Here is a 27,311-nt window from a genome sequence, read left to right on the forward strand (position 1 = left end):
GGGCTTATTTAGCTTGGAAAAAAGGCGACAAGGAGGTGACCCGATTAACATGTAGAAATACATCACAGGGCAATACAAAAGCTTGGCAGATGAGCTTTTTGTCCCTAGGGTTGTACGACGCACAAGGGAACATGATTTGCGTATGGAGGAAAAAAGTTTTTGTCATCTATTTAAAAGGGTGTCCTTCACAATGAGAGTTGTAAAAATCTGGAACATCTCAGGAAGTAGTTATGGCAAACTCTATATCTGCATTTAAAAAGGGCTTGGATGCTTTCCTTGCAATGAAGGGCATCCACGGCTATAATTTTTTAGGTATTTCCCAGCAGAGTTGATCCAGGGATTTATCGGACTGCCATCTGGAGTACGGAAGGAATTTTTCCTTGTTAAGGCTAATTGGTTCAGGCCTTGTAAGGTCTTTTTGCCATCCCCTGGATCAACTGGGATATGTGCAGGTTCAGGATGGTGGTTTATTTTTTTCTTTCTGGTTGGAAAGATGTCTTTTTTTCAAGCAACTATGGGGATGATTCACTAACAGCGACCTGCTGTTACTCGCTTGCCTTACATGTAAGTGGCTGCATGTTATGTGCGCTACTGGCCACGTAATTACCCTCAGCCACAGGAGCGCACACTATGCTGCGGGTAGTGCAGCATAGGGTGTGCTCCTGTGGCTGAGGGTAATTATGCACGCAATTAGCCAGCATGTCAAGTGACGGGCAGCCTATTGGGCCAATCAAAGTGCAGGTATCACGTCCTTTAAAGTGATTGGACCCGTAGGGGCTCAGGGTGGGACAAGTGGAGTGCTTGTTATTGCAGGGAGAGCGGGCGTAAGTTACTAGCGCTCGCTATGCTGCACTACTCAAAGCATAGCGTGTCCTCCTGTGGCTGAGGGTAATTATGCGCGCTACGCGACCAGTAGTGCACGTAGAATGCAGCCACTTACTTTTAAGGCACAGTGTTGAAATAGCCCGAATAACAGGAGGTTATTTGCGCTGTTCCGGTTAGTGAATCAATCCCAATGTAACTATAAACAACGGCAGTTGATAAGGTGCCCATACATCAGGCGATGTATGGACAGACTGACCCAGAGACAGATTTCTCTCTGATCAAATATGATCAGAGAGGGATCCGTTACCTGCCCATACGCCACAAACCAATTAGGACCAGCACCGCCACCTCACACCTCTGACGAAGCCCGGATGGGCGGGCGATACTATACAGCTAGAGGGCAGCGTGGTGACGTCATCGCTGCGCACAGTTCGGAGACGGCTTGGATTTCAACACTAGCGGCAGCGGCAAGTGGAGACTATTTCCTTCAGCATTGATCCGGCGATGCATTAGCTGATTGAGTGACTACAATACGGTGGATGCCCTCCGGAGGTGGTGAGAGCCCTCTTGGGCACCGAGTGTTACTGGCATGAGGTGGTGAGAGTCCTCTAATGGCCACGCTGTTTCATGTCTGCACACTTGCTTTGCTTATGCTTAAGCCCAATACAGCCGCTTGCTTCTGCTGAAGAGATCTGTGTTGCTGCTATTTGCGTGTCATAAGAGCAAATTGAATGTGGGACATTGTGTTGCAACTGATTGATCCCAGCAAAGTTCATTGAAGAGCTACTCACTGGACTACACTTCCCAGCATACGATTTTTTTTCCTCTGGAATATGATGATTTTTTTCATTGCACCCGGGAGTTAAATGGACAATTTACATGGGTGTGTGGGGTGAATGTGCTGCTGCGTGACACATGTCGGCTGTGTATTTGGCTTAGTGTTATATCACAGGCTGCCCTTTTTAGTGGGTTTTTTTGGGGGATTTGTATGCAGTATTTAATAAAGTGATTGCTATTTTGTAGACTACAGTGGATCATTTTGTGGTTTGCACCTCACAAACTAAAGTGCCCCCCCCCACCCAGTGCACCCTAAAATATCACCTGTCCTCCAGCCCGATTCCTGGCCTCTTCCACTGTCTTCGCAATAGCCTGCACCACTTGGAAGCTGGTGTTTATTGTGGTAATGGCTGACATGGCAGTGATGGCAAAGGAGGCCAGGAATCTCACCGCCTGTAAGGTGAGATTTTAAAACAATGCACACAGGTACGGGGGACACTTAACACTCGAGGGGAACCGAACAGGGATCTTTCGGATACGCTGTTCTTCGCAAAATGAAGTTACCGCCACACACCCAATCAAGCACTTTTTGGAGGAAATGACATACTGGGGACAGAGCTGGAATTCTGGGCGGGAGGGCCGGTGTTCTTCCTACCCCTATTCTACTGGCTGCTCCACCTTCTGATTTTACTGACCACCAAGCTTTTACAGTGCAAACCCCTGACCAACTCAGAGTTGGTCAATCAGATGCAAATAATTCCGGCTTGCATGCAAATTTAACCACTTGAAGACCGTGGTGTTAAAACCCCCTAAAGACCAGGCCATTTTTTACTAATTGGGCCACTGCAGCTTTAAGGCCTAGCTGCAGGGCCACACAACTCAGCACACAAGTGATTCCCCCCCCCCCTTTTCTCCCCACCAACAGAGCTCTCTGTTGGTGGGGTCAGATCGCACCCAAGTTGTTTTTTATATAAAAATGTATTTTTGAATAAAATGTACTTATTTTTTTTTTCAATTTATTTTATACTCCACCCTCCCTCACTCCCCCCGCCAGCCAATCAGTGTGATCGGCTGTCATAGGCTTCAGCCTATGACAGCCGATCACTTCCTGGACTACAGAGGGGACAGCTGTGTGACACCTGCCTTAGATCGCAGCGCTGTACAGGTATATTAGACGTCGGTTTTGCCGTCTAACAGTCTCCGAGTGGTGATCGCCGCTGGGAGACTGAAGGCGGAGATGCTCGTGCAATCACCTGCTAGCACCATTGAAGGCCATTCACGCCAATCAGCGTGGAGTGGTCCTGGGGCTGCCGCCACATTTACGCCAATTGTTGTGGAGCGGTCGGCAAGTAGTTAAAGTTAACCAAGTAGTGTTTTTTTCTTTTTGAAAAAACAAACCTTCCCATAAGGGAGCTTCGTAGTGGTGTGAGGCTTTGAGGGTTCGGAGGTTGTGGGGAGCACCAGTACTCACCTCTGGTCCCTGGCCCGTAAGGGCTGGTTCATACGGGCGTCTGCTGAGCTTTCGCTTGGCGTCGCGTTCAAAAGCCAGTGTATAAAAGCTAGCTTTTGAAGGCTTTTTGGAAGCATTCAAGGCTAGCAGTTCTGGTCTCTGATATTGTTTCCTGGTGTTTACCACCTCTGAAAGCAACATGTTGCTTTCAAGACTAGACGCAAATGCCGGGATCAACCGCCAGGCGTTTATAAAAGCCTGCAAAAGCCAGCCATAAACGCTCCCATTCACTTGAATGGGACGGCGGTAGATCCCAAAAAAGCGCCACGTCTGAAACGCCGCAAAAGCGCCCGTCTGAACCAGCCCTAAGACATTCAGCACCTTCTTCAACCGGCCGTCAGCATTTGCCGATATTTGTAATTCCCAGTGGTGTGTGATACATGACCCAGGCAGGATTTACAAAGGGCGGCAGAAGCTGACTGAACGGGCCGGGGGTCAGAAGAGCAGCACCCCATAGGTAATTAATGGTGCTCCCCACAACCAACTGCACCCCAAACCGTACACACCATTATTACCAACCTCCCTCCCTTATGGGAAGCTTTGTTTTTTAAAAAGAAAGAAAAAACACTGCTCGGTTTGCTTTAATGTGAATGATAGGGAATTGTGCCAATCAAAAGCATTTCCTGTTTTTGGTTTGGCCAATTCGAAGCTGCATGGATATCTGCATGAATTATACGCATGTCATTGACTATTTGTAGTCACAGGTGGTCTTAGACTCTATGTCTATGGATTTGAAGCATGACAAAGCTGGTGACACACTATGGGGAGCCCAACAGAACAGGTACGCACTTGGTGGGAAGGGAACTAGAAAGTAGTGATGAGCAACGAATTAATTCCGAATCGGTTTTATTCGGAATTCATCCAGGAAATTAGCACACCTGAACGGGGGGGAGGGCGAGATCACGGACATGTGACAACCGCACTTCATCCTTTCCGGTTGAAGCAGGAAGTGCAGTAGTCACGTGACCGTGAATTGGAACGCAGCACGGGACGAGCCGTTGGATGGATAAAAGCAGAAGGCTCCTGGGTAAGTTTAACCTTCCCGCGCCCTCCCCCCCCCCTCCTCAGGTGTGCTAATTACCTGGATGAATTCCTAATAAAACCTATTCGGAATTCATCCGTTGCTCATCCCTGTTAGAAAGCTAGGAAGAGATATAGGAGTGCTGGTATCAGGGTTACAATACAGCAGCACTGAAAGGTTGGGACATACCGGTACTATGAAGAGTTGAAATAGTCTAGTTGAGGTGACACACGGCCGCTTCCTGCTCTCTGCAATTTGGTCTCAATCACTAATCTATAAGAAATAGAAGACCCAGGAAAACAAACTCTAAAATTGTACACCAGGACCCTCGCCTGCAGCTTTTGGCCACTGGGCTTCGCGTACAGCACCCGCTGCGGCTACTGCAACCAGGGCCGGAGCTACCATAGGAAAAAATGGGCAATTGCCCCAGAGCCTGTAGGGGCCCCCAAGGTGTCCCTCCCTATCTTAGCTGTTGCTCCCCGGGGACTCTGCAGAGTCTGTTAAGTTGGGAGGTGATTGGGGGGAGAGTTAGCAGCCAGCTCAGGGGCCCAGGAGGGAAATTTGGATGCAACAAAGGGCCTCTAATGACGCTTTTTGGTCGGGGGTGTCTGTTGGGGGGGCCCCCAGGCTAATTTTGCCCTAGGGCCCAATTGTTACTTGAACCCGGCCCTGACTGCAACTTTACTAAACTTATTCGGTTGGTGGCATGGATAGTGTTTCCTGCTGGGCCCCCATCCTCACCACGAGCAGAGAGTACAATAGGGATAAAGAGTTACCCACATGTGAATAAAACCGAGTTAAAAACAATAATGAAAACAAAAAATGTGAGGTGGCTTACCTCAATGACGAGTCTCATAGGACAAAAACAAATTTATTTAGCCACAGGCCCGGTTTTTAACTCAGTTTTATTCACATCTGGGCACCTCTTAACCCCCATTGTGCTTTTGTAACCCCCCCCCCCCCCCCCCCAAGGTTGGAGGGGTTCCTTTTGGACCTTACGTGGCCCACACCTCATGAGAGCCAGTCAGTCTTTTCTACCAAGGAGAGCGACCACACCCAGTTTGGACCCCCTTAGTGGAGTCAGGTTTATTGTCTCCACCTGCTTCGAGTGGTTGGTTGTCTCTATGGCAAGCTACCTTTTTGAATAGCCTATTATTTTCTGTTATTTCTACTCATTTACCACTTACATTCTACACTATGTGGGCTCCCGTTGTCTCTGTATCTTTTTTCCTATATGGTGTCAAGACAACCCACCTTCCTACGAGCAGGGAGTGGCCGTTGGTCTATGAGGCTTCCCACCAGGAAACCTCAACTAGGCTAGCACCATGTAGAACATGCGCTAAAATATGTTTTTTGAAGGCAGTTTTAAGCAATCCTGCTTCGAAGCACGCTACAAGCAACGGAAACTTGTAAAGACTGATGAACTTGAGGAATCCTGTCGTTTAATAAATGGTGGAGTCTTCCTTTAAAAAATATATATATTATTCCCAGGATTCCACACACATACATCCATTAGCTGTTAACGTCCCGCCACGGTCGACTATGAACTTTTAAACACTTGTTTATTGAAATCAATTTAGTATGAGAGTTTGCAGAAACAACTTTTACAGATCCAGGCTGAAGTTCCTGGTCTCTAAAACGCGATCGAGGGGAAAATATTGCAGGTCTGCTCTGTTGTGAACCCAGCTCTCCCCTGAAGAGACCGGTAAATTCAGCTCGTAAAAGGCAGGACTCCAGGACTAGGGAGAGAATGTCAAGATATTTATTGAAATTCTTTGTGTAGAATCGCCCTCTGGGGGAGCCATAAAACATGGACGCTGGAGGTGGAGAGCAATGCTAAGCATCCTTTCACCCGCCGCATAATTGCAGCGCTCTGAAAGCCGACTGTGCTTCGCAAAACACTGTTTTTTCTTTGCAACGATACAGGGGCGTATCTCGGTAATATAGCACCTATGGCAAATACTGATATTACCGCCCCCCCCCAGTATTAGTCGCCAGTATAAGTTACAAAAGGAAGTACCCTAGTATAGGTAGCCCACCAGTATAGGTAGCTAGAGGTGTCTCCCCAGTATAAATAGCCCCCTTTAGCATAGGGAGGGAAAGATGTCCCTCCCCACCAGAATACTGTAGGTAATGGGATGTCCCTCAGTAGAAGTAGCCCCCCCCCCAGTACAAGTAGTGGGAGGTGTCCCCTTATTATAGGCATTAAGAGGTGCCCCCAGTATAAGTAGCCCCCCAGTTAGGTAATGAGAGGCATCCCCCAGTATTGCAGTGCAGCACAAGGGAGGAGGGGACAGGCATGGAGCTCATGGCGCTGTGGCGTCCCCATGACATGAGCTATGCCTGCAGACCTCTAGGTACACCACTACACTGATAGGAGAATCCTAAATAAATCATTCAGTATTGGATGCACCATGAGAAGGTGAGCTCTACATTTTTGCATCCAGAATGCTCTGCCAATGAGATGCCAATCTAGGGACGGTCAATGATATTTTTTTATGTAAATCTAGGCAGCTTGGAAATGGCCCAATCAAAGTATTACTATTCTTTATTTATATAGTGCCAACATCTTCCATAGCACTGTACATAGTACAGAGCAAATATTGGAGAACAAAAATACATGAGAAGTTCAGGACACTGTACGGTTATGTCATCCAACAATACAAGTACAAATACATACATAGTTAATGTGTGGTTTGAGTTAGCACTAAAATTGGAACTTATATGGTAAATTACAGCAAAATAGAAACAACAAGAGAAGGTCACTGCCCTTGTGAGCTTACAATCTAGAGGGTAGTGGGGTGGAATCAATAGGGAAGGATACACAGAAGTTAATGGGTGAGGCAGTAAACCTTTAATGCTATCTGTAGCAACTTATAGGCTTGTCAGAACAGGTGTGTTTTGAAGGCTTCCAGGCTCGGAGCATGATGGACAGGCTATGGGAGAGAGTTCCAAAGGAGAGGTGACGCTGGTGAGAAGTCCTGGATGTGGGAGTGAGAGGAGGAGACCAAGCTAGAGGACAAAAGGGTCTTCTGGGTGGAATGAAGGTTCCGGGCAGGGAGGTATCTGGAGCTAAATGAGGACACGTATGGAGGTGACAGCTTGTGTAGAGCTATGTATGATAGAGTGAGGAGTTAAAATTGGTTCCTTTGGGAAAATAGGAGGCCAATGGAGAGAATGGCATAGAGGGGCTGCCTCAGAGGAGAGGTGGGTGAGAGAGGCAGAAGGCTGTAGAAGGATGGACAATGATGCGGTGCATGACACACGGGGGTTCCGGCAGGTGGGGAAAGAAGATGAACAATACTCTCATTCATCACTGTCCTTTAAACATTTGGAGTGCCAGATCTTTAAACAACTAGCCAGGGCGGGTAAGCCCTTGAAAGGTTCTCAACAATCAATAGGAATAAGATCCGGTAGCTGGCCAGTCACACACCATACCAAAACCCTTACCATGAATTACTGTACTGATCCAAATAAGCCTCACGTTCTATGCTGCATCAGTCCTGCCATAGCCCCGCTTCCCCCATGCTGATGGAGAGAAAAGGAGCTGGGATGTTGATGGGTGTGACAGCCACACACTCCAATGTTCCAGGCAACTTAGCCACTGAATGCCTGCCACACTGGAGTACATGTATGTCCAGGACTTCCAAGTTGCTGGAAGCTACAACAAAGTCCATGTGGAATGAGGTGCTCTTCACGACTGCCAACGGACACAGTAGGTAAATGGAAACAGGCAGTAACCCTCCCCACTGTCCATTTCCTGTTCTTTACAGCACAGAGAGCATTTATTTGCAGGTACTTGCTGTCGCACTAAAATGGCTGAAAATGTATAAAAATCTGCTGGACAGGACTGGAACATAACTGTGCATTTTCATCTGGCATAGGTCTGAACCTAGTCTAAAGGCCATTAATGAATCCAGGGGGAGCCGAGTGTGTGTCCAGGATTGCCAAGCCACTGAAGGGCAGACTAGGGTTCAAGGACAAAAGAACAGAGGTGTTTTGGATTGTCAAGCTGAAGGAGGCCACAAGGAAGTCTAAGTGGAGCATAGTGAACATCCAGGACTGCCATGCCACTCCAAGGGGCTAGGTGGTGTATCCCAGGCTGCTGAAAAGTGCACTTATGTCCAGAAGAATTAGGTTGTGTGTACACTGCAGTCCTGTATTTAGGCAACTCTCCTTATATAGATGAATTTTGAGATGTTCTCCAGTGTTCTCCAATGTCTGACCAAACTGCAGGGAAAAACTAAAATATCACCTTAGTTTTAGGACATAACTTTAGTTTCCAAAGTGATGTGCTAAGTGGACTCCCTGTGTTACTAACCTTGGCACCTCATCTGTGACCAAGCCCCACAGCATACCCAGAACCTACTCATTACATATGTATCTCTCAGGTGTCTTGGGTACACCCTTTTATTCACTTGGGTAAGGTCAGAGTTTGGCATTGGAAAAAGGGAAGGCTGGCTTACTTCCCATTGTTGCTGTGGCTTGAAAATGATGATGTCTATATTGGATCAGGCTTCTCTACAGCTGCCTCCGGGCTGAGTCAGACATTTTGTCTCAAGTCAGCCATATTTATGCCAGACGTGTTCAGCACAGTGACAGTGATCTGGTCTTGTCTCATCACAGGCAGAGTGTCCTCACCTAAACCCCTTTTTTTAATAGCGCCGAGAACATTTTCCATTTAGTCTGTCCCATTGATGTGGCTGAAAAATGTGCACTGGAAATAAATTAAGTTCAAGGTCTACTCAGCTGGGCTGCAAATGACAGCACAATGGCTGCTTGCTGCATTTTTTACAAGGATCTGGGGAGACAAAAGCAGATGTAGCACAACCACCAGAACGGTTTCTTCCCACCACCACAAGGCCGAACGATCATCTCCAGACCCGTTTGTAATATCACCAATGTGTAGTAGAAATGCTGCTTTCTCATCACAGCAATTATGAAGTATGATAACACAATGAGATTAAAGCGAACTTGCATTGGAAGGAGGGAGGGGGAGATGTTAGAAACTTACCTTAGCAGTTAGAAGCCTCTGGATGGTCAAGAGGCTTCTCAGATCATCGTAGAGCTGACCATTCCAGTGTTGGGTCCCACTTCATCTTCTGGCTTTTATCCTCCGTGCATGAGCCGACCTTACTCATAGAGACTGGATGCGCTTATCCACGGCTGGGAGATCGGACAGCAAAAAACAATTCGACAGGCTTTTGACACATAGGTTTAAAGCAGGGATGTCTTCCAGTCTTAAAGGACCGAGGTCCTCACACATATTTGGCGCAGCTTAAATCAATTGATGGGACTGAACCGAGAAAGGTGTGGTTCACCAAGTAGAGCAGATTTCTCTACTTCTCGATCCAACCTAAATACTATAATTATATACTCCTCAGCGCTCCTCCGCAATGATCTGCAGCTACCCGGTGGACAATAACCAATGAACATCTTCTGAAGGACAAATTCTCAGTCCTATTTACAATAGGAAAAACAACCCAGGTGTTCTGCTGAGATCTTTCATCTTTGTGAAGCAACCAAACACTAGCAGGGTTTGTTGTAATAAAGCTTGTTTCTAGGCATTGGTGTGTGGGGCTGTTGTCAGGCCTAGTCACGGAAGGAGTCATCACTGGAAGTGGAAAGAGAACCCATCGCACGTCAGCAGCTCCTGCGGGGATAATCTTGCACAAAGATGAAAGATCTCTGCAGAACATCTGGGTTGTTTTTCAATGTGCCCCTTCTATTGTAAATAAGGCTGAGAATTTGTCCCCTTGTAGCTATTAGTGCTTACCAGGCATCCGTGCACAATGCATGGTTTCCGGCGCGTACCATACACAGGGGGCGCCAGAAAGCTGCCAGGAGCTAGCAAGCGCTCAAGCAACCGGCAAGCACATGTATGCGGCATCAGGTGATCCCCACCAGTGCCGGATACCGGGACTTTGCTGTATCAGTATTGGTGAAGTTTCAAACCACACATCAACCATGAATGTATTTGTACTTGTGTTTCTGGATGTTCTGATTGTACAGGGTGTTGAACCACTCATGCTTCTATCCTCCCCGCTAACAAGTTGACATACATTAGAAGTATTTTTTTTTAAAGTTTATTTTTATTGTTGTTTTAAAGGTGTTTTACCTATACAATTAAAAATACATTAGAACTATAAAGAACCTCATTTGCCAGGTCTAGTCACTATGAGATGGACATAAACCTGTCCTTTGAACCCTCTGACCCGTCACTCACCTTCCCGGATGATCCCTCAGGACCTGATAGATGCTTATCTGGAAGGTCTCATTGTCGAACCTCTCCCGAATATAGTCTTTGTATATCCTGAACTCGGCCGCCGTCACCACCTCCCCTTCAGGGATTTTTGCCAGGTCGAAGCGGAACTCTCGGTGGTGACGTCTTCTATGGAAGAACTCCTTGTCGTGTTCCACTGAAAGACAGAAGACAGGAGATGGGTCACCTACTGCTGCATTCTCTTGACTACAGGACAAACCAAGGCAAGGGCAGCTACAGAACGATTGCGACATACTCACCCAAATGCATTCCCACGGGCGTTGCTATCTGGGTGCCAAATATTCTGCTTTTACTGCAGAAGAATCTAGTGTCAGGCCACAAATAATGTAGTTAGATAGATCATTTTATCAAAACAACCAACTCTGATCAAGCTAATATTTTCTTATAGCAAATCCGAGCCCCAATCCATTAGTTGCTTGCTAGGACCCTCTCTCTTTCTTCGTGGCTACGCTCCCCAGGCAAGCGCAGCTGACCTATGTAGACATCAGTCTGGTCTGCGCTTGTGCATTAGCAGGAAGCTGCTTGTGCAAGGAGTAAAAAGCCCTACACAAGCAGCTCCATACTACAGCAGAGGAGCGAGACGTACTTTGCACCTGCACAGTGCAGAAATCCTTGTACATACTCAACATTAAAGGAATCCAAGCAACTTTATTTCCTGCAGTTTGCCCTGGTTGCTAATAGCTATTGGAGCATTTCCCCCATAACCTTCCCCGTGCCCTTATTTATTCAGGGGAAGGTGTGAATGTAATCAAGTGCAACTTCTCTATATTGTTTGACGTACAGTGTCTTCTCTCCCCACACCCCTGCTGATTAAAGCTTTTGCTTGCTCATTGATACTACTAATTACAGCAGTCCTAATGCTGGGAATTCACCATACGTTTTTTTAGCAGATAGATGGTTCGATAGATCATTTCCGACACGTCCTATCTTATTTTCGATCGTTTCTTTCTGATCGATTTCTCATAGAAGTGAATGGATAGTGATAAGAAAAAAGAAAAAAAGAAAAAGATCGGAAAATCAATTGAAAATAAGATCGGACAGTAAATCGTATGAAAATCTCATTGTGTATTCCCAGCCTTATCTGCCTGCTCTTTCTATGAACTGCAGGCTTCAAAGCAAGGCAATAAAAGCCTCTAACAAACATTAAAATGTAGAAAAAGAGGTAGTATTTTTTTTTTGTAATGAGCCACACTGTTATGTGTGCATTTTTAATGTGCTATTGAGATGCTTTGGGGGCTAAAATGCTGCTTGGTTCACTTTCATGTCAAATATTTTCAAAAGGTCTATTAAGAGGTTTACCTCTACTGACGTATCTAACTTTTTTTTCGCCTCAGATTGGAAATTGTGCTGCCTCTGTAACCATGTGTGCAACGGCAGCAAAATAACATGCTCAATATACCTTGTGCTAATAAATACCACAGGCCTAAGTGTTTGACTTTACAGTGCCTCTCTAGTGTAAACAAATTCCTGACAGGGAAGCTCAGAGGGAGAAATAACCCTTTTGAGTCCTGAATAAATGTCAGAGATCACTTAAGGTGGCCATACATCAGATGCAGGTGACTGCCAATCGACCATCCAATTCCATTATTATAATCGACTTAGATGAAAATTCGACGATGCGACCAATTTCGTGTTAAAATTGGTCACATGTATCGATCTGACATGATGCAAGATGTAGGGCCAACATGTGCAATTGGGTGCGCGGCGGTAATAGTGAGCGATATTGGGATGAGCAATGAATGCAACAGAATCCCTGGCGCTATCTACCCTAGTGTAAATGTGCCCCCCTCCCCCGTGCAGCATACATTACCTGTCCGTGTCCGTCGCTGGCTCCGTCCATACACGCGCCACCATGTCTTGTGAATAGAGAGATCATAGCCGACATTAATTAGGTTTGCCAGCCCCGATGACACATTGCTAGGCTATATACAGAAACAACGTTCATCCCCCCTCTTCTTCCATGTGTAACGTCCATGTACAGCAGCCTTCCTCCCATTCTATGTGCAGACGCCATGTACAACTCAGACTCCTTTCCATTCCATGTGCAGCCCCCTCTTCCACGTGTATCATCCATGTACAGCAGCCCTCCTTCCATTCCATGTGCAGCCCCCTCTTCCATGTGTAACATCCATGTACAGCAGCCCCCTCCCAATCCATGTGTAGCCCCCTCTTCCATGTGTAGCATCCATGTACAGCAGCCCCCTCCCATTCCATGTGTATCCTCCATGTAAAGCAGCCCCCTCCCGCTCCATGTGCAGCCCCCTCTTCCATGTGTAACATCCATGTACAGCAGCCCCCTCTTCCATGTGTATCCTCCATGTACAGCAGCCCCCTCCCATTCCATGTGCAGCCTCCTTATAAGGAACTTGCCTGCCTTTAAAATTCCTGCCAAGACCCGGGCGGAATCTGTCGCTTACGGGTCTTGGTGCTTGTTCCCCACTGATGACGTCACTCACTGCTGAGACACAAACCGCACATGCTGATATGTGGAGGACGCGTTCGCAATACGCCCTCAGCAAATGTAAGCAATAGTCAACTGACATCCCTGTGTCAGCTGACACCTAGGTAGGCTGAGCGCTGTGTGATTGGATGTGCGGAGTGTGGCCGGCCACTGATTGGTTGAAAGCTGCATTTAAACCTGCAGAGTGCTCCCAGTCATCGCCCGTGATAAGCATAGCTTTTGCTAGTTGCTGGGTGCGCACTCACTTTGATATTACTGGATCTTGACCTTTGGCTTATATTGACAATTCCTGTCTGTTGTGATTAAACCTTGCCTTGTTTCTTGGATAAACCTTGCCTGCTACCTGGACTGACCGCTGCCTTGTTTCCTGGATAACCCTTGCCTGCTGCCTGGACCGACCTCTGCCTTGTTTTCTGGATAACCCTTGCCTGCTGCCTGGACTGACCTCTGCCTTGTTTCATAGATAACCCTTGCCTGCTGCCTGGACTGACCTCTGCCTTGTTTCCTGGATAACCCTTGCCTGCTGCCTGGACCAACCTTGGCCTTGTTTCCTGGATAACCCTTGCCTGCTGCCTGGCCTGACCTCTGCCTTGTTTCTTGGATAACCCTTGCTTGCTGCCTGAAATGACCTTTGCTAAGTTACTGGACACTCTAAGTAAGCCTGAACTAATCCTTGTGTGTGATCCTGGCATGAACTCTCTCCTTGCCTGGAGCCTTCACTGCCTGTTGAATAATGTTGCATTTGGACTTGCATGAACACTCCCAAATCTGCCTGGATCCCTCGCTGCCTGATCCTCATACATCAGTCATTACTGGCAATCGACACGGAGGGCCTCATCCTCCTGAATCAAGGTAATTTCCCTGTGTGATACTTATGAACTATCTGAACTGTGTTACTAGCCTCAGTGGGGTCCTATCAGGTGATTGTTCTCTCTACTTCAGTTTGTATGCCTTACACGTTAAGACCTGGGGGTAACCGAAGTCAGGAGACATATTTAGTGTACTGCTCAAGTGGGGACTTGCCTGTAGGTGAGGACATGGGACAAGCTCAGAGCTGCGACACTGGATTGGGGCATAGAGACTGACTGGGAACATGACCTGTCAGGCCTTACACCCCTCTTCCATGTTTAACACCCATGTACAGCAGCCTCCATTCCATGTGCTGCCCCGTCTTCCATGTGCATCATCCATGTACAGAAGCTTCTTCCCATTCCATGTGCAGCCCTCTCTTCAATGTGTATCATCCATGTACAGCACCCCCCTCCCATTCCATGTACAGCCGCCTCCATGTGTATCATCCATGTACAGCAGCCCCTCCCATGTGCAGCCTCCTCTTCCATGTGTACCATCCAAGTATAGTACAATACAATACAATAACATTTCTATAGCGCTTTTCTCCCATAGGACTCAAAGCGCTTAGGCTCTCTCAGATTCAGTAGTTAGTAGGATGAAGTATTCCCACAACAAAAGTTATATTTCTGCAAATGCCAGACTGAACAGGTGGGTTTTCAGTCTGGATTTAAACACATCCAGGGATGGGGCTGTCCTGATCTGTTGAGGTAAGGAGTTCCAAAACATAGGGGCAGCATGACAGAAGGCTCTGGGACCAAAAGTTTCCAAGTGGACTCTGGGTATGACTAGATTATTAGAACCTGTGGATCTGAGAATGCGGGGATTGCTACGCAGCTGTAACATATCTTTCAAGTATCCAGGGCCTAGATTATTCAGGGATTTAAATGTCAGTAGGCCGATCTTGAATAGGACCCTCCATTCTATAGGTAGCCAGTGAAGGGAATGCAGGACTGGCATTATGTGGCAGTGACGGGGTTGGTTGGTTAGCAGTCTGGCAGCAGTATTCTGTATCAGCTGTAGGCGGTACAAGACCTTTTTTGGAAGGCCAGTGTAGAGAGCATTGCAGTAGTCCAGTCGGGATGTGATGAAGGCGTGGACTAAGGTTGGCAGATCTTCTGGGGGTATGAGGTGCTTGATTTTTGCAATGTTCTTCAGGTGAAAATAGGATGATTTCACCACAGCAGAGATTTGAGTTCTGAAGTTTAAATCCTTATCAATTAGAACTCCCAGGCTACGCACATGATCAGAGCTGCGTAGATCCGTGCCTCCTATTCCCAGTGGTGAAGACTGCAAGTTAAGTTGTTTTGTTATCATGCTCTGCCCTCCAATCAGGACTTCAGTTTTGTCTGCATTTAGTTTCAGCCAGTTGTCATTCATCCATTGCTGTAGTTCACGTAAGCAGGCGTTTATAGTTAGAGTTGGGTCTGTCACACCAGGCTTGAAGGAAAGATATAGTTGGGTGTCGTCTGCGTAGCAGTGGTATGTCAGGCCATGTTTTTGGATTAGTTTTCCCAACGGTAGCATGTAAATCGTGAAAAGCAGGGGAGAGAGGATTGAGCCCTGGGGCACCCCATACTTAAGTGTTACAGGGGTGGACAGGAAGGGCCCCATAGACACTTTGTGGGTTCTGCCACTCAAGAAGGATTGGAACCACTGAAGTACTATGCCATCAATGCCGCAGTATTCCTGTAGCCTGTTTATCAAGATGTCATGGTCAACTGTGTCAAAGGCTGCAGAAAGGTCTAGCAGTATGAGGATCGAGCACTCTCCTCTGTCTCTTGCCATGAGCAGGTGGTTGCATATTTGGATGAGGGCAGTTTCAGTGCTGTGGTGTTTCCTGAAGCCAGACTGGAATGGGTCATAACTGTTATTTTGTAGGATTCTGGCTTCTAGCTGGAGGTATACAGCTTTTTCAATTAGCTTGCCCAGAAAGGGGAGGTTGGAGACAGGTCTGTAGCTGGTCATTGCATCTGGGTCCAGGGAGGGTTTTTTGAGGAGAGGCCTGATGATAGTAGCCCCTCCTATTCCATGTGCAGCCTCCACTTCCATATGCATCATCCATGTACAGTACAGCAGCCCCTCCCATTGCATGTGTAGTGGCCGGGAGTGTTCTGAGCAAGCAAAGTTACGGGTCAGAATAGTAGCGTGATCGGGGAGGCGCGTGGCTGGGACTGTGTAAGATCAGTAGGCCGCCATTTCGATAAGTCACAGACTTAATCCCTTTGTTCCCTTCAACTCAGGCACACTAGGTTTGACGGCATTTGCTGCATGCTTTTCAGGTGTGTAAAGACACTACTGCAGCCAAGGAGATCAGCAGGATGTCCGGCAACTGGTATTGATTAAAAGGAAATAAATATGGCAGCCTCCATATCCCACTTTATATGTCCTTTAAAAGTAAGATCAAACCAAATCTGAAGCTAAAAGAGAGAAAAAACTTTCTCTCCTTTATTTGCTCTATAATTAAAAGTCAATCTGATACCCCACTGTTTTGACTGTAGTGAAGCGTCAACCAGTATGTACTGTTTATCTTCACTTACAATAAAGATGTTTGATAGCAAAAAAGTCAATGTGATAATCTGTCCTGCAGCTACAATGATATTAATTAGCTCCAGTGAGGCACCACAGCGCCACATCCAGCAGCGCCCCTCCTCATTCATTGTGTAGCCCCCTCTTCCATGTTTAAAGAGAACCCGAGGTGGGGTTCTGACAATGCAATCCACGTACAGAGGCTGGGTCTGCCTATACTGCCCAGCCTCTGTTGCTATTTCAATCCTCCCTAAGTTCCCCCTGTGCTCTGCGATCACCCATAAATCACAGCCACACTGTGCGGGCTGTGTTTACATCTGTACTGTCAGTCTCGGCTCTCCCCCACCTCTTGCATAGCTCCAGTCCCTTCCCTCCAATCAGCGGGGAGCGAAGGGAAATGGGCTGGGACCTGAGCTATGCAGGAGGCGGGGGGCAGCAGACTGACAGTACAGAGGTAAACACAGCCCGCTGTGACAAGCTGCGTGTCGGCAGCGCGGCTGTGATTTATGGGTGATCGCAGAGCGCGCGCGGGGGCGCTTAGGGGGATCTGGATAGCAAGGGGCTGGGCTGTATAGGCAGACCCAGCCTCTGCATGCGGATTTCATTGTCAGAACCCCACCTCGGGTTCTCTTTAACATCCATGTACTGCAGCCCTTCCTATTCCATGTACAGCCCCCTCTTCCATGTGTATCATCCATGTGCAGTAGCCTCCCTCCCACTCCATGTACAGCCCCTCTTGCATGTGTAACATCTATGTACAGCAGCACCCCTCCCATTCCGTGTGCAGCCTCCTCTTCCATGTGTAACATCCATGTACAGCAGCCTCCTCCCATTCCATGCACAGCCCCTCTTCCATGTGTATCATCTAAATACAGCAGCCCATTCCATGTGCAGCCCCCTTTTCCATGTGAAAAAAAAACATGTACAGCAGCCTCCCTTCCATTCTATGTGCTGCCCCCATTTTCCATGTGTAACATCCATGTACAGCAGCCACTCTCTTTCAAATTCAGCTCACTTGGAAACAGCCCTCCTCTCCCATATCTGGTTACCCATATCCAGCCTCCATTTTGCATTGGCAGCCTCCTGCTCTATGTCCAGCCGCCCCCTTAGGCACAACAACAGCAGGCCAAGGCCTCGGAGGCCTCCTTTACACTGCATATTGCCGGCAGCGGTGCAGTGTGGCCCAAGGGCCACACCACACTGCGAACAATTGCTAAAATTCGCTTCCCTGGATGCTCAGCGCAAGAAGAAGAAAAAAAGAACGGAGGCGGGTCATTTTAAAATAAGCACGTCGCCATAGACTTGCATGCAGATTGCCGCAGGAGCTGCGCCATAACGTAGGTATGTCTGTGCATCAGATACGGCACTTCCAGCAGAGTGTACCGCAACGTGGGGAGTGTGAATTACCCCATAGACTCTCATTAGTCTGTGGTGGGGTGCGCAACACCCCAGTGTGAAAGGGCCCTTAGAAATCCAACCGTGCAAGACGACAGCTCCTATGAAACAGAGGCAACACAGTGACCGGGCTCCGATTAGCAAGGTAAGATGACAATAGAGAGATTTATATTTGCAGAACTTGGTAGAAGAAAAGGAATCAGGTAGAGGAAAGTTCAGTTCAGATTTGTTTAAAAACCCGGATGCTAGCGAGCATTCGGATTCCTGCAGAAAGGGTTAACTACGCAATCTTACTTATGCTCTCTCTATATATATATATTGACTCAAGTCCCCCATAATGACCAGATGTCAAAAGAAAACCCCGTAATCGAATAGCTTTCAATGTAAATTAAACACTTAAAACTCAGCACATGTGCGCTCCTTAAGAAAACAATCAAATCTTTGTACACTGAGAGAAAACACAGGATGGATTCAATTAAGCCCCCCTGAGCTGAGGGGGAAGGGGGGGGGGGACTGGGAACATTTTTCAATCCAGATCGCTACCTATTACCGCTCGCTAGTAACATCTCCAACAGAAAGAGACTCCGGCCCTCAACTCCGGGCAGAAAGATGCCATTTTTTTAACATTCTTCATTTTTTTTTCCCCTTCTAAACGGGGCTCACAGCTGGTTCTCAGCATCAGAGAAGTAAATGGAATCAAATGAGAATTTATAATCCTTCCCAGGGCCTGGATTCCATCAACCTGAAATCATTACGCATTAAGGGGCAGGTGCAAGCCTCGTATAAAAGGTTTGTTGTGTTTGACATAATCCCCCAAGATTCGTATCTCCGACGCAGAAATCAAAGCTGGCCGGAACACGTGCGCCCGGCAGAGACCTTGGAAGTTCTGAGGGACGGGGAACGGTCATAGAGAAACCAGCGCTAGTTCATTCTTCCTCTCTTGGTGAACTCGATTTGAAGTCGATACCGTGCATTTAAAACTAGAAGGCGACTTCAAAAGGAGCGACCCCGCATCAAATATATCAGACTGTTTATTCAATATCCAATGTAGGTAAGCGAAATATGGAAGGTCCTAAAAGCAGTTCGCTGCAGAGAATAGCAGATGTGGTATTCAGCACCTGGTCCGTCTAGGACTTAAAGTGTACCTGAGAGGAAGGGGACTAAAAGTTTTATACATACCTGGGGCTTCCTCCAACCCCCTGCGCGAAGATCGCTCCAACGCCGGCATCTTAATCTTCCTAGAAGGTCCGGTAGCAGCTCCGTTCACTACGAGCAATTGGGCGTACTGTGCATGCATGGCAGTGATACGTGAACCCGCCCTGCCACCGGGAGCATTCTTTGCCTGTGCAGTACTACTGCAGGCGCAGAACACTCAGCCATGGGAGCAAGATGGGGGAGCGCACTCGGCCGCACTGCGCCTGTACCCGCTGGCCATGGTGAACGGGGCATCTACCGGACCATCTAGGAGGATTTAGACGCTGGCGGCGATGCGATCTGGGGTGGTGGTGGTGGGGGGGCAGGGTTTGGAGGAAGCCATAGGTACGTATAAAACCAATTATTGGTCTGAGCCATGATTATGCGCTTTGAGTCCTAAAGGAAGAAACGCGCTTTACAAATGTTATTTGTCGTTGTTTTAGTCTCGGGTACACTTTAACCACTTCACCCCCAGCGGTACGGATTTCTCTGTCCCTTTTTTCATCCTGTTACCACCAAGGGACGGAGAAATCCGTACCTGACGCCGCTCCCGCCGCTGTCCGCGCTCCCGCTCGCCCGGCCATGCACGCCGCCGCCCGCCCGGAGATCAATGAACGGGTAAAACCTTTCCCGTTCGTTGATCTCTTCCCCCCGCAATGATCAGCTGCTTCTATGAGAAGCAGCGATCATTGTGAGACAAAATCCGTGTCCCAGCCTCCTAACCCTTCCTGCAAGCGTACTTCCTGTATGCTTGCAGGACGCATAAACAAAAAGTTACTGTGGGCATCTTGTGGCCAAATAGTAAAACTACACCCTAAAGCATTTTTCATATACAAATACATTACTTTTACACAAAAAAATAACTCATTACCTCCTACACTCTCCAAATTATGTAATAATAAAAAAAAAAATTACAATAAAAAAAAATTACATAAATAGTTACCTTAGGGACCTTAGTTACCTTAAGGACTGAACTTTTTAAATATTTAGGTCAAGAGGGTATAACACTTGTTACTTTATAAACTATGGGCTTGTATTTAGGGATGGACGCAAAACTGAAAAAAATGCACCTTTATTTCCAAATAAAATATTGGCGCCAAACATTGTGATAGGGACATAATTTAAACGGTGTTATAACCGGGAAAAAAGTGCAAATAAATTTCATGGGTTTTAATTACAGTAGCATGCATTATTTAAAAACTATAATGGCCGAAAACTGAAAAATAATAATTTTCTTCCCACATTTGTTCCTATTTTCCCATTAAAACACATTTAGAATAAAATAATTCTTGGCATAATGTCCCACCTAAAGAAAGCCTAATTGGTGTCGAAAAGAACAAGATATAGTTCATTTCATTGTGATAAGTAATGATAAAGTTATAGATGAATGGAAGGAGCGCTGAAAGGTGAAAATTGCTCTGGTGCGTCCACCCCTCCCCCCCCCCCCCCCAGCTGTCTATTATTTATCCAGGGTAAAGTGTGAAGTAGGGAACACCCTCTGTTAAACTAAAAAGAAGATTTAAAATTAAAAGTTTTCAATTAATGAGCCACATTATTGGCATGCATACATAATGTGCTTTTGAGATACCTAGGGTGCAACAAATGGTGTTTGGTACAACAATGAGAAGCTACTGTATTTTCAGTGACACAAAAGGAATGCGGAATACCTAGACCAGGGGTGCCCTTTAGGTAGATTGCGAAGGACTTCATGGTAGATCCCGATCCCACTACATGTTCCATTCTGTATATACAAGTGTGCTCCTAAAATTGTACATAGGTAGATCATTTTGACTCGCTACATTTTAAAGTAGCTCATAAGCTGAAAAAGTGTGGGCACCTCTGACCTAGACGCCCGCACCCTGTACACACGTTAGAATAAACGTGAAGGAGGAGGCTGATAACTACCACCTCCAAGACTCTAGTGTGTGTTCAGCCCCCTTCCCCCAGGCGTGTTGACGAGTGACCCACCAAGTGGATGGACATGTCCAGGCTCTGGCTGAGGACATTGTTCTCCCTACTCACCCCGCCTGCTCTGTGATGCTCCTCATGCGCCGCTCTATCAGTCTTCCTCCATCCTCCCTGCATAGCAACAGAATGCGTTAAGAACCCTGGACAGCCTTGGCCACACACTGTTGCGCAAAGAATAGACTCTGCTCAAACAGCTGTATTTTGGCGAGTTTGACACAGAATATACAAGCCTAGCGCTCTTCCAATACTCCAGAGTTGGTGTTTATATCTGAGTATATTGGATTGGGAAAGCTACACTTCAGCACCTGAGCAAGTGGACAGGGTCACGGGGAGTTCACTTACTTGTGCTTCACGAGAAACCAATGCCACACCGATCCAAGGCAGGAGGTAGCATCAGAGTCACATGAAGCCACACTTCAGCACCTGAGCAAGTGGACAGGTTCACGGGGAGTTCACTTACTTGTGCTTTAGGAGAAACCAATGCCACACTGATGCATGGCAGGAGGTAGCATCAGAGTCACAATGAAGCCACACTTCAGCACCTGAGTAAGTGGACAGGGTCACGGGAAGTTCACTTACTTGTGCTTCAGGAGAAACCAATGCCACACCGATCCAAGGCAGGAGGTAGCATCAGAGTCACAATGAAGCCACACTTCAGCACCTAAACAAGTGGACAGGGTCACGGGGAGTTCACTTACTTGTGCTTCAGGAGAAACCAATGCCACACCGATCCATGGCAGGAGGTAGCATCAGAGTCACATGAAGCACTCTGTGAAGCACAAGTCAGTGAACTATCCATGACCCTTTTTCTCCCATAGGACTCAAAGTACATAAGCATGGCTCAGACCTGTAATTGGTTGATTGGTAAATTGTGGTACAGAGGAAAAATTCTACAAGTCTGCAAATGCCTAAACAGGTGGCTTTTCACTGTGGATTTGAATACCTCCAGGGATGGGACTGTCTTTACTGAGTGTGGTAAGAAGTTTCAAAGGGTAGGGGCAGCATGACAGAAAGCCCTGGCACCAAAGGTTTTGAGATGCAAAGAGTGACCAAGTTTATGGATCCTGCTGATCTGAGGTTGTGCGAGGTGTGATGAAGTTTCAGCAAGTCTTTCATGTGTAGGGATTTGAATGTCAGCAGTCCAATCTTGAAGAGTATTCTCCATTTTACATGTAGCCAGCGCAGAGATCAAAGAATCGGTGTAATGTGACAGTAGCGAGGCTCGTTTGTTAGCAATCTGGCAGATCGATAGATAGAGTATTTAGTATTATTACGTTTATTGTTACTTTTTTAAGTGGCTGGATAGTGTACTGGTTAAGGGCTCTGCCTCTGACACAGGAGACCAGGGTTCAAATCTCAGCTCTCTCTGTTCAGTCTGCACCTACTCACTAAGGAGACCTTGGGCAAGACACCCTACACTGCTTATGCCTACTGAGCGTGCCCTAGTGGCTGCAGCTCTGGCGTTTTGATGTTCTGTAAATGTCTACCTACTTGCAGAGGTAAGTTTAAAATATTTTGAGGCCTGCACACGTGTCCCTGTACACAACACTCCTGTCTCAAGTGCCCTGAATAAAAAGGTTGTTTACCAGTTCTAGAATTAACCATTCACCAGCTGTATTTTTTTCAAATTTGACACAGAATACAGGGGGTCCCCTATTTAGTAAAAAGTTCTGTTACGGGGATGTCTTTGTAAGTTGAGTCCTTTGTTATGTATGGGGAACCATTGGATTAATGATTTCTTTTTGGTTCACTCTCGATTCGGACATTTTTTCGAATCTGCTATTTAAGTGTTTTGAACTACTGATAACAGTTTATACAAGACTGTATCTCTGAAATGCTGTAACTCAATCATCAATCCGAGTTCTACCCCCTACTACTTAACCGGGGCTTCCTCCGGCCCCTGGCAGCCGCAATGACCCTCGCCGCAGCCCCGCTCTCAGCTGCTGGCCCTAGGTCCCTGATAGTGCGCAGGATGACCTCCAGGTCATTCCTCTACTGAGCCTGTGCGAGCGCCGCTGTCAGTCACCTCCACGTGGTCTGGGGTGTATTGCGCAGACGCAGTAGAAGACACCTGGTGAGGCACCGTCAGGGACCGGGGGCCAATGGTGGAGAGCAGAGGTGCAGCGAGAGACATAGCAGCTGCCAGGGGCTGGAGGAATCCCCGGGTAAGTAGTACTGGGGGTAGCACTAAATGATTGATGACTCCTTGAACTAGACATAGCAGTCTTCTTGTATAGTCTGTATTTATGTATATGTACAAGGAACCTTTATATCCTTTCTCTTAAACTTAAAGCCCCAGAGCTGCAGCCATTAGAGCGCACTCAGTAGGCAGTAGCAGTGTTAGGGAGTCTTGTCCAAGAACTCCTTACTGAAGAGGTGCTGGTTTGCTGAACAGGTAGAGCCGAGACATAAACACTATCCAGCCAGTGCTGTGTGAGTATGTATCTATCTATAAGATATATATATATATATATATATATATATATATATATATATATATATATATATATATATATATATATATATATATATAGTACTATTATAAGTATGTAACTATGATGACAGGCAAATGCATACATAGCTTGTGCTTCCTTCGGCCTGATCGCTCCTGCATCGTCCTCAGTCACTTTTTCCTTTCCACACAACTGGCCCAGAAAAATCCTCCAGTCGGCGCATGCAGTCTGGCCAGGAGCGCTCCCCTGTCTCGCTCCCACCACAGGCGCAGAACGCTCCAGGCGACGTAAACTTGGCTAGGCCGCAAATGCGCAGTTGGCCCTGGACCAGAGGACTTTCCGGGGCCAATTGCGGAAGAATGGGAAGTCGGAAGAGGATGACTTGGGAGCGCTGAGGGCAGAAGGAATCCCCACGTATGTACACTCACCTAAAGGATTACTAGGAACACCTATTCAATTTCTCAATGTAATTATCTAATCAATAAATCACATGTCAGTTGCTTCAATGCATTCAGGGGTGTGGTCCTGAACTTCAAACAATGTCAGAATGGGAAAGAAAAAGGATTTAAGCAATTTTGAGCGTGGCATGGTTGTTGGTGCCAGACGGGCTGGTCTAAGCATTTCAAAATCTGCTGTGTTACTGGGATTTTCAAGCACAACCATTTCTAGGGTTAACAAGGAATGGTGTGAAAAGGGAAAAACATCCAGTATGAGGCAGTCCTGTGGGCAAAAATGCCTTGTTGATGCTAGAGGTCAGAGGAGAATCTGCCGACTGATTCAAGCTGATATAAGAGCAACGTTGACTGAAATAACCACTTGTTACAACCGAGGTATGTAGCAAAGCATTTGTGAAGCCACAACACGTACAACCTTGAGGCGGATGGGCTACAACAGCAGAAGACCCCACCGGGTACCACTCATCTCCACTACAAATAGGATAAAGAGGCTACAATTTGCACAAGCTCACCAAAATTGGACAGTTGAAGACTGGAAAAATGTTGCCTGGTATGATGAGTCTCGATAGTCAGATTTTGGCATAAACAGAATGAGAACATGGATCCATCATGCCTTGTTACTACTGTGCAGGATGGTGGTGTAATGATGTGGAGGATGTTTTCTCAGCACACTTTAGGCTCCTTAGTGCCAATTGAGCATTGTTTAAATGCCACGGGCTGCCTGAGCATTGTTTCTGACCATGTCCATCCCTTCATGACCACCATGTACCCATCCTCTGATGGCTCCTTCCAGCAGGATAATGCACCATGTCACAAAGATCGAATCATTTCAAATTGGTTTCTTGAACATGACAATGAGTTTACTGTACTAAAATGGCCCCCACAGTCACCAGATCTCAACCCAATAGAGCATCTTTGGGATGTGATGGAACGGGAGCTTCGTGCCCTGGATGTGCATCCCACAAATCTCCATCAACTGCAGGATGCTATCCTATCAATATGGGCCAACATTTCTAAAGAATGCTTTCAGCACCTTGTTGAATCAATGACATGTAGAATTAAGGCAGTTGAGAAGGTGAAAGGGGGTCAAACACCGTATTAGTATGGTGTTCCTAATAATCCTTTAGGTGAGTGTATGTTTTTATGCTGTGGCTCATTTCAGGGTCACTATAAGAGGTATTAGCTACCTGGCTTCATGGATTTGTCTGTATAGAGAAAGAAATCTACTCACAAAGCATGTTACAGTATTAGGTTAAGAATGCTATTCCAAACCTACACACACATTGTCGTCGCATAAAGTTACAATCGGTAATCATTTCAATTGTTACATTGAGTAGCCTGTTCTGTGATATGGAAGGTGGGAGGGGGTAGACAGATGAAGATGAGGAAACCTGCCGCAGGTAAATACTACCAAACTTGGCAGAAGAGGCGGTGTTGATATCTGTAGTCAGGCTAGTCTATTCTGATGTACCAGTGCCCTTAAAGTGGACCTGAATTCTTGCACAGGACAGAAGGAAAACAGAGAAAAATGCATCGAGAGTTTCGAATGTCTAATTCCCCCTCATTTGTCTCTAAGCTTAAAATTATAACTTGATCCCTCAGCTGTGTCAGCTGACTGCCACAGCAGAGATCTAATTTGTAAACACAGGATGTTAACAATATGTCTGCTTCCATGAAAGCAGTAAGTAGACCAACTACATATTTATTGCAGGATTTGTATCAGCTGTAAAAAGAAAGGTTTTTATTTGAAGGTTATTATGCTGCTGTTTATCTTTTAGAGCAGAGTGGAAGTTCAAAGTTTAGGTCCGCTTTGAAGTGACCTGCAGGTTAAAGTGAACCTGGAGAGGGATCTGGAGGATCCCATATGCATTTCCTTTTAACCACCCTGGCGTTCTATTGAGATCGCCAGGGCGGCTGCGGGAGGGTTTTTTTTTAAATTAAAAAAAACTATTTCATGCAGCCAACTTAAAGTTGGCTGCATGAAAGCCCACTAGAGGGCGCTCCGAATCCGTTCTTCTGATCGCCTCCGGCAATCAGAAGTAACAAGGAAGGCTGCAATGAGCAGCCTTCCTTGTTTGGCTTTCCTCGTCGCCATGGCGACGAGCGGAGTGATGTCATGGACGTCAGCCGCCTCCGATCCAGCCCTTAGCACTGGCCGGAACTATTAGTTCCGGCTGCGCAGGGCTCGGGCGGCTGGGGGGACCCTCTTTCGCCGCTGCACGCAGCCGGCAAAGTGCTGGCTGCGAGTGCTGCTTTTTATTTTATCAAAATCGGCCCAGCAGGGCCTGAGCGGCACCCTCTGGCGGTAATGGACGAGCTGAGCTCGTCCATACCGCTAAGGTGGTTAAACAATGCACATTGCCTCGTCTGCCTCTAATACATTTAGCCATAGACCCTGGACAAGCATGCAGATCAGAGGTTTCTGACTGAAGTCTGACTGGATTAGCTGAATGCTTATTACAGGTGTGTGATTCAGCCACTACTGCAGCCAGAAAGATCAGTAGGACAGCCAGGCAACTGGTATTGATTAACAGGGAATAAATATGGCAGCCACCAGATGCCTCTCATTTCAGGTTCCCTTTACTGCTAGACAAGACCATCTGTTGCCTGCAGAACAGCAGCAATTCTTTGACGCTTGGATCCCATAAGATGCTGGGAACAATATTTTTCTTTAAAGCGGATCAGACATGAAAAACTATACAAGTAACTTGACTATAAGATGTTACCTAAAGTTTAGATAGTTTACACAGCAAGTCTGGCTGCAAACAGCTTCAACAGAATATGATTATTTCTTCCAGAGATACAATGACAGTGGCCATGTTCGGTTTGTAAAAATTACACACTGGTAAGCTAATAGCATCTCTAGCCCTCATCCTGTGAAAACCTAATTCCCCCTCCTCCCTCAGCCTCTGAAATCTCTGGCTAGTAACACCTCCCCCTCCTCCTGCCCAGACTGAGCTCCCATAAGCCCTTGCTACTGTCTAAAAATGCCAAGGCACTCTGAAAAGCTGTGGGCGAGGCTTGTTTATAGGGAATTAGAGTATTAAAACAAAAGAATGCAGCATATCCATTCCCTAGAGACCAGTGACATCACTGAGAATGCAGCCTACCCATTCACTAGAGACCAGTGACATCACTGACAATGCAGCCTATCCATTCACTAGAGACCAGCGACATCACTGAGAATGCGGGCCTATCCATTCACTAGTGACCAGTGACATCAATGACAACGCAGCCTATCCAGCCACCAGAGAAAGCACTGAGAAGAAAGCTTGCCTGCACTCCATCATTATAAAGTTTATTCTTTGGAATTTGTTAGCCACTGTACTTCTCTGCCAAAACATTCCTCAGACATGCATAATATTTGTATTATACAGACAAAGCATCACGCAAAACAAATAATGTTTTCATAATAGGAAATTCTTCCAGCAGTGAGGATGCAGCAGAGATTTGTCAGAGCGTGTTACACCATTATTCGCAGTGAGTGTCAGGAACGTGCACGCCTGACCCTGGCAGCGCCCGTCCAGTCCGCATTACATAAGAGGACCTCTCTGCAGCTGGTTCCTGTAGGCCCGCATACCACAGACCTGA

The 27,311-nt window shown here is 46.7% G+C and overlaps 2 protein-coding genes across 9 annotated transcripts in view; one reads left to right on the forward strand and one right to left on the reverse strand.

Annotated features, from left to right (window-relative positions):
- The window catches only part of SPO11 (SPO11 initiator of meiotic double strand breaks), a 693,959-nt gene that overhangs the window by 430,454 nt on the left and 236,194 nt on the right, over window positions 1-27,311 (forward strand). The window lies entirely within an intron of this gene.
- Window positions 1-27,311, reverse strand: part of BMP7 (bone morphogenetic protein 7) — a 121,222-nt gene that overhangs the window by 23,086 nt on the left and 70,825 nt on the right. Inside the window, exon 2 of the mRNA XM_068263147.1 lies at window positions 10,360-10,552. Within this exon, the coding sequence (XP_068119248.1) occupies window positions 10,360-10,552 (193 nt within the window). The remainder of the gene's footprint in view (window positions 1-10,359; window positions 10,553-27,311) is intronic.

The sequence above is a fragment of the Hyperolius riggenbachi genome, chromosome 12 (genome assembly GCF_040937935.1).
Source record: "Hyperolius riggenbachi isolate aHypRig1 chromosome 12, aHypRig1.pri, whole genome shotgun sequence".
NCBI lineage: Eukaryota > Metazoa > Chordata > Amphibia > Anura > Hyperoliidae > Hyperolius > Hyperolius riggenbachi.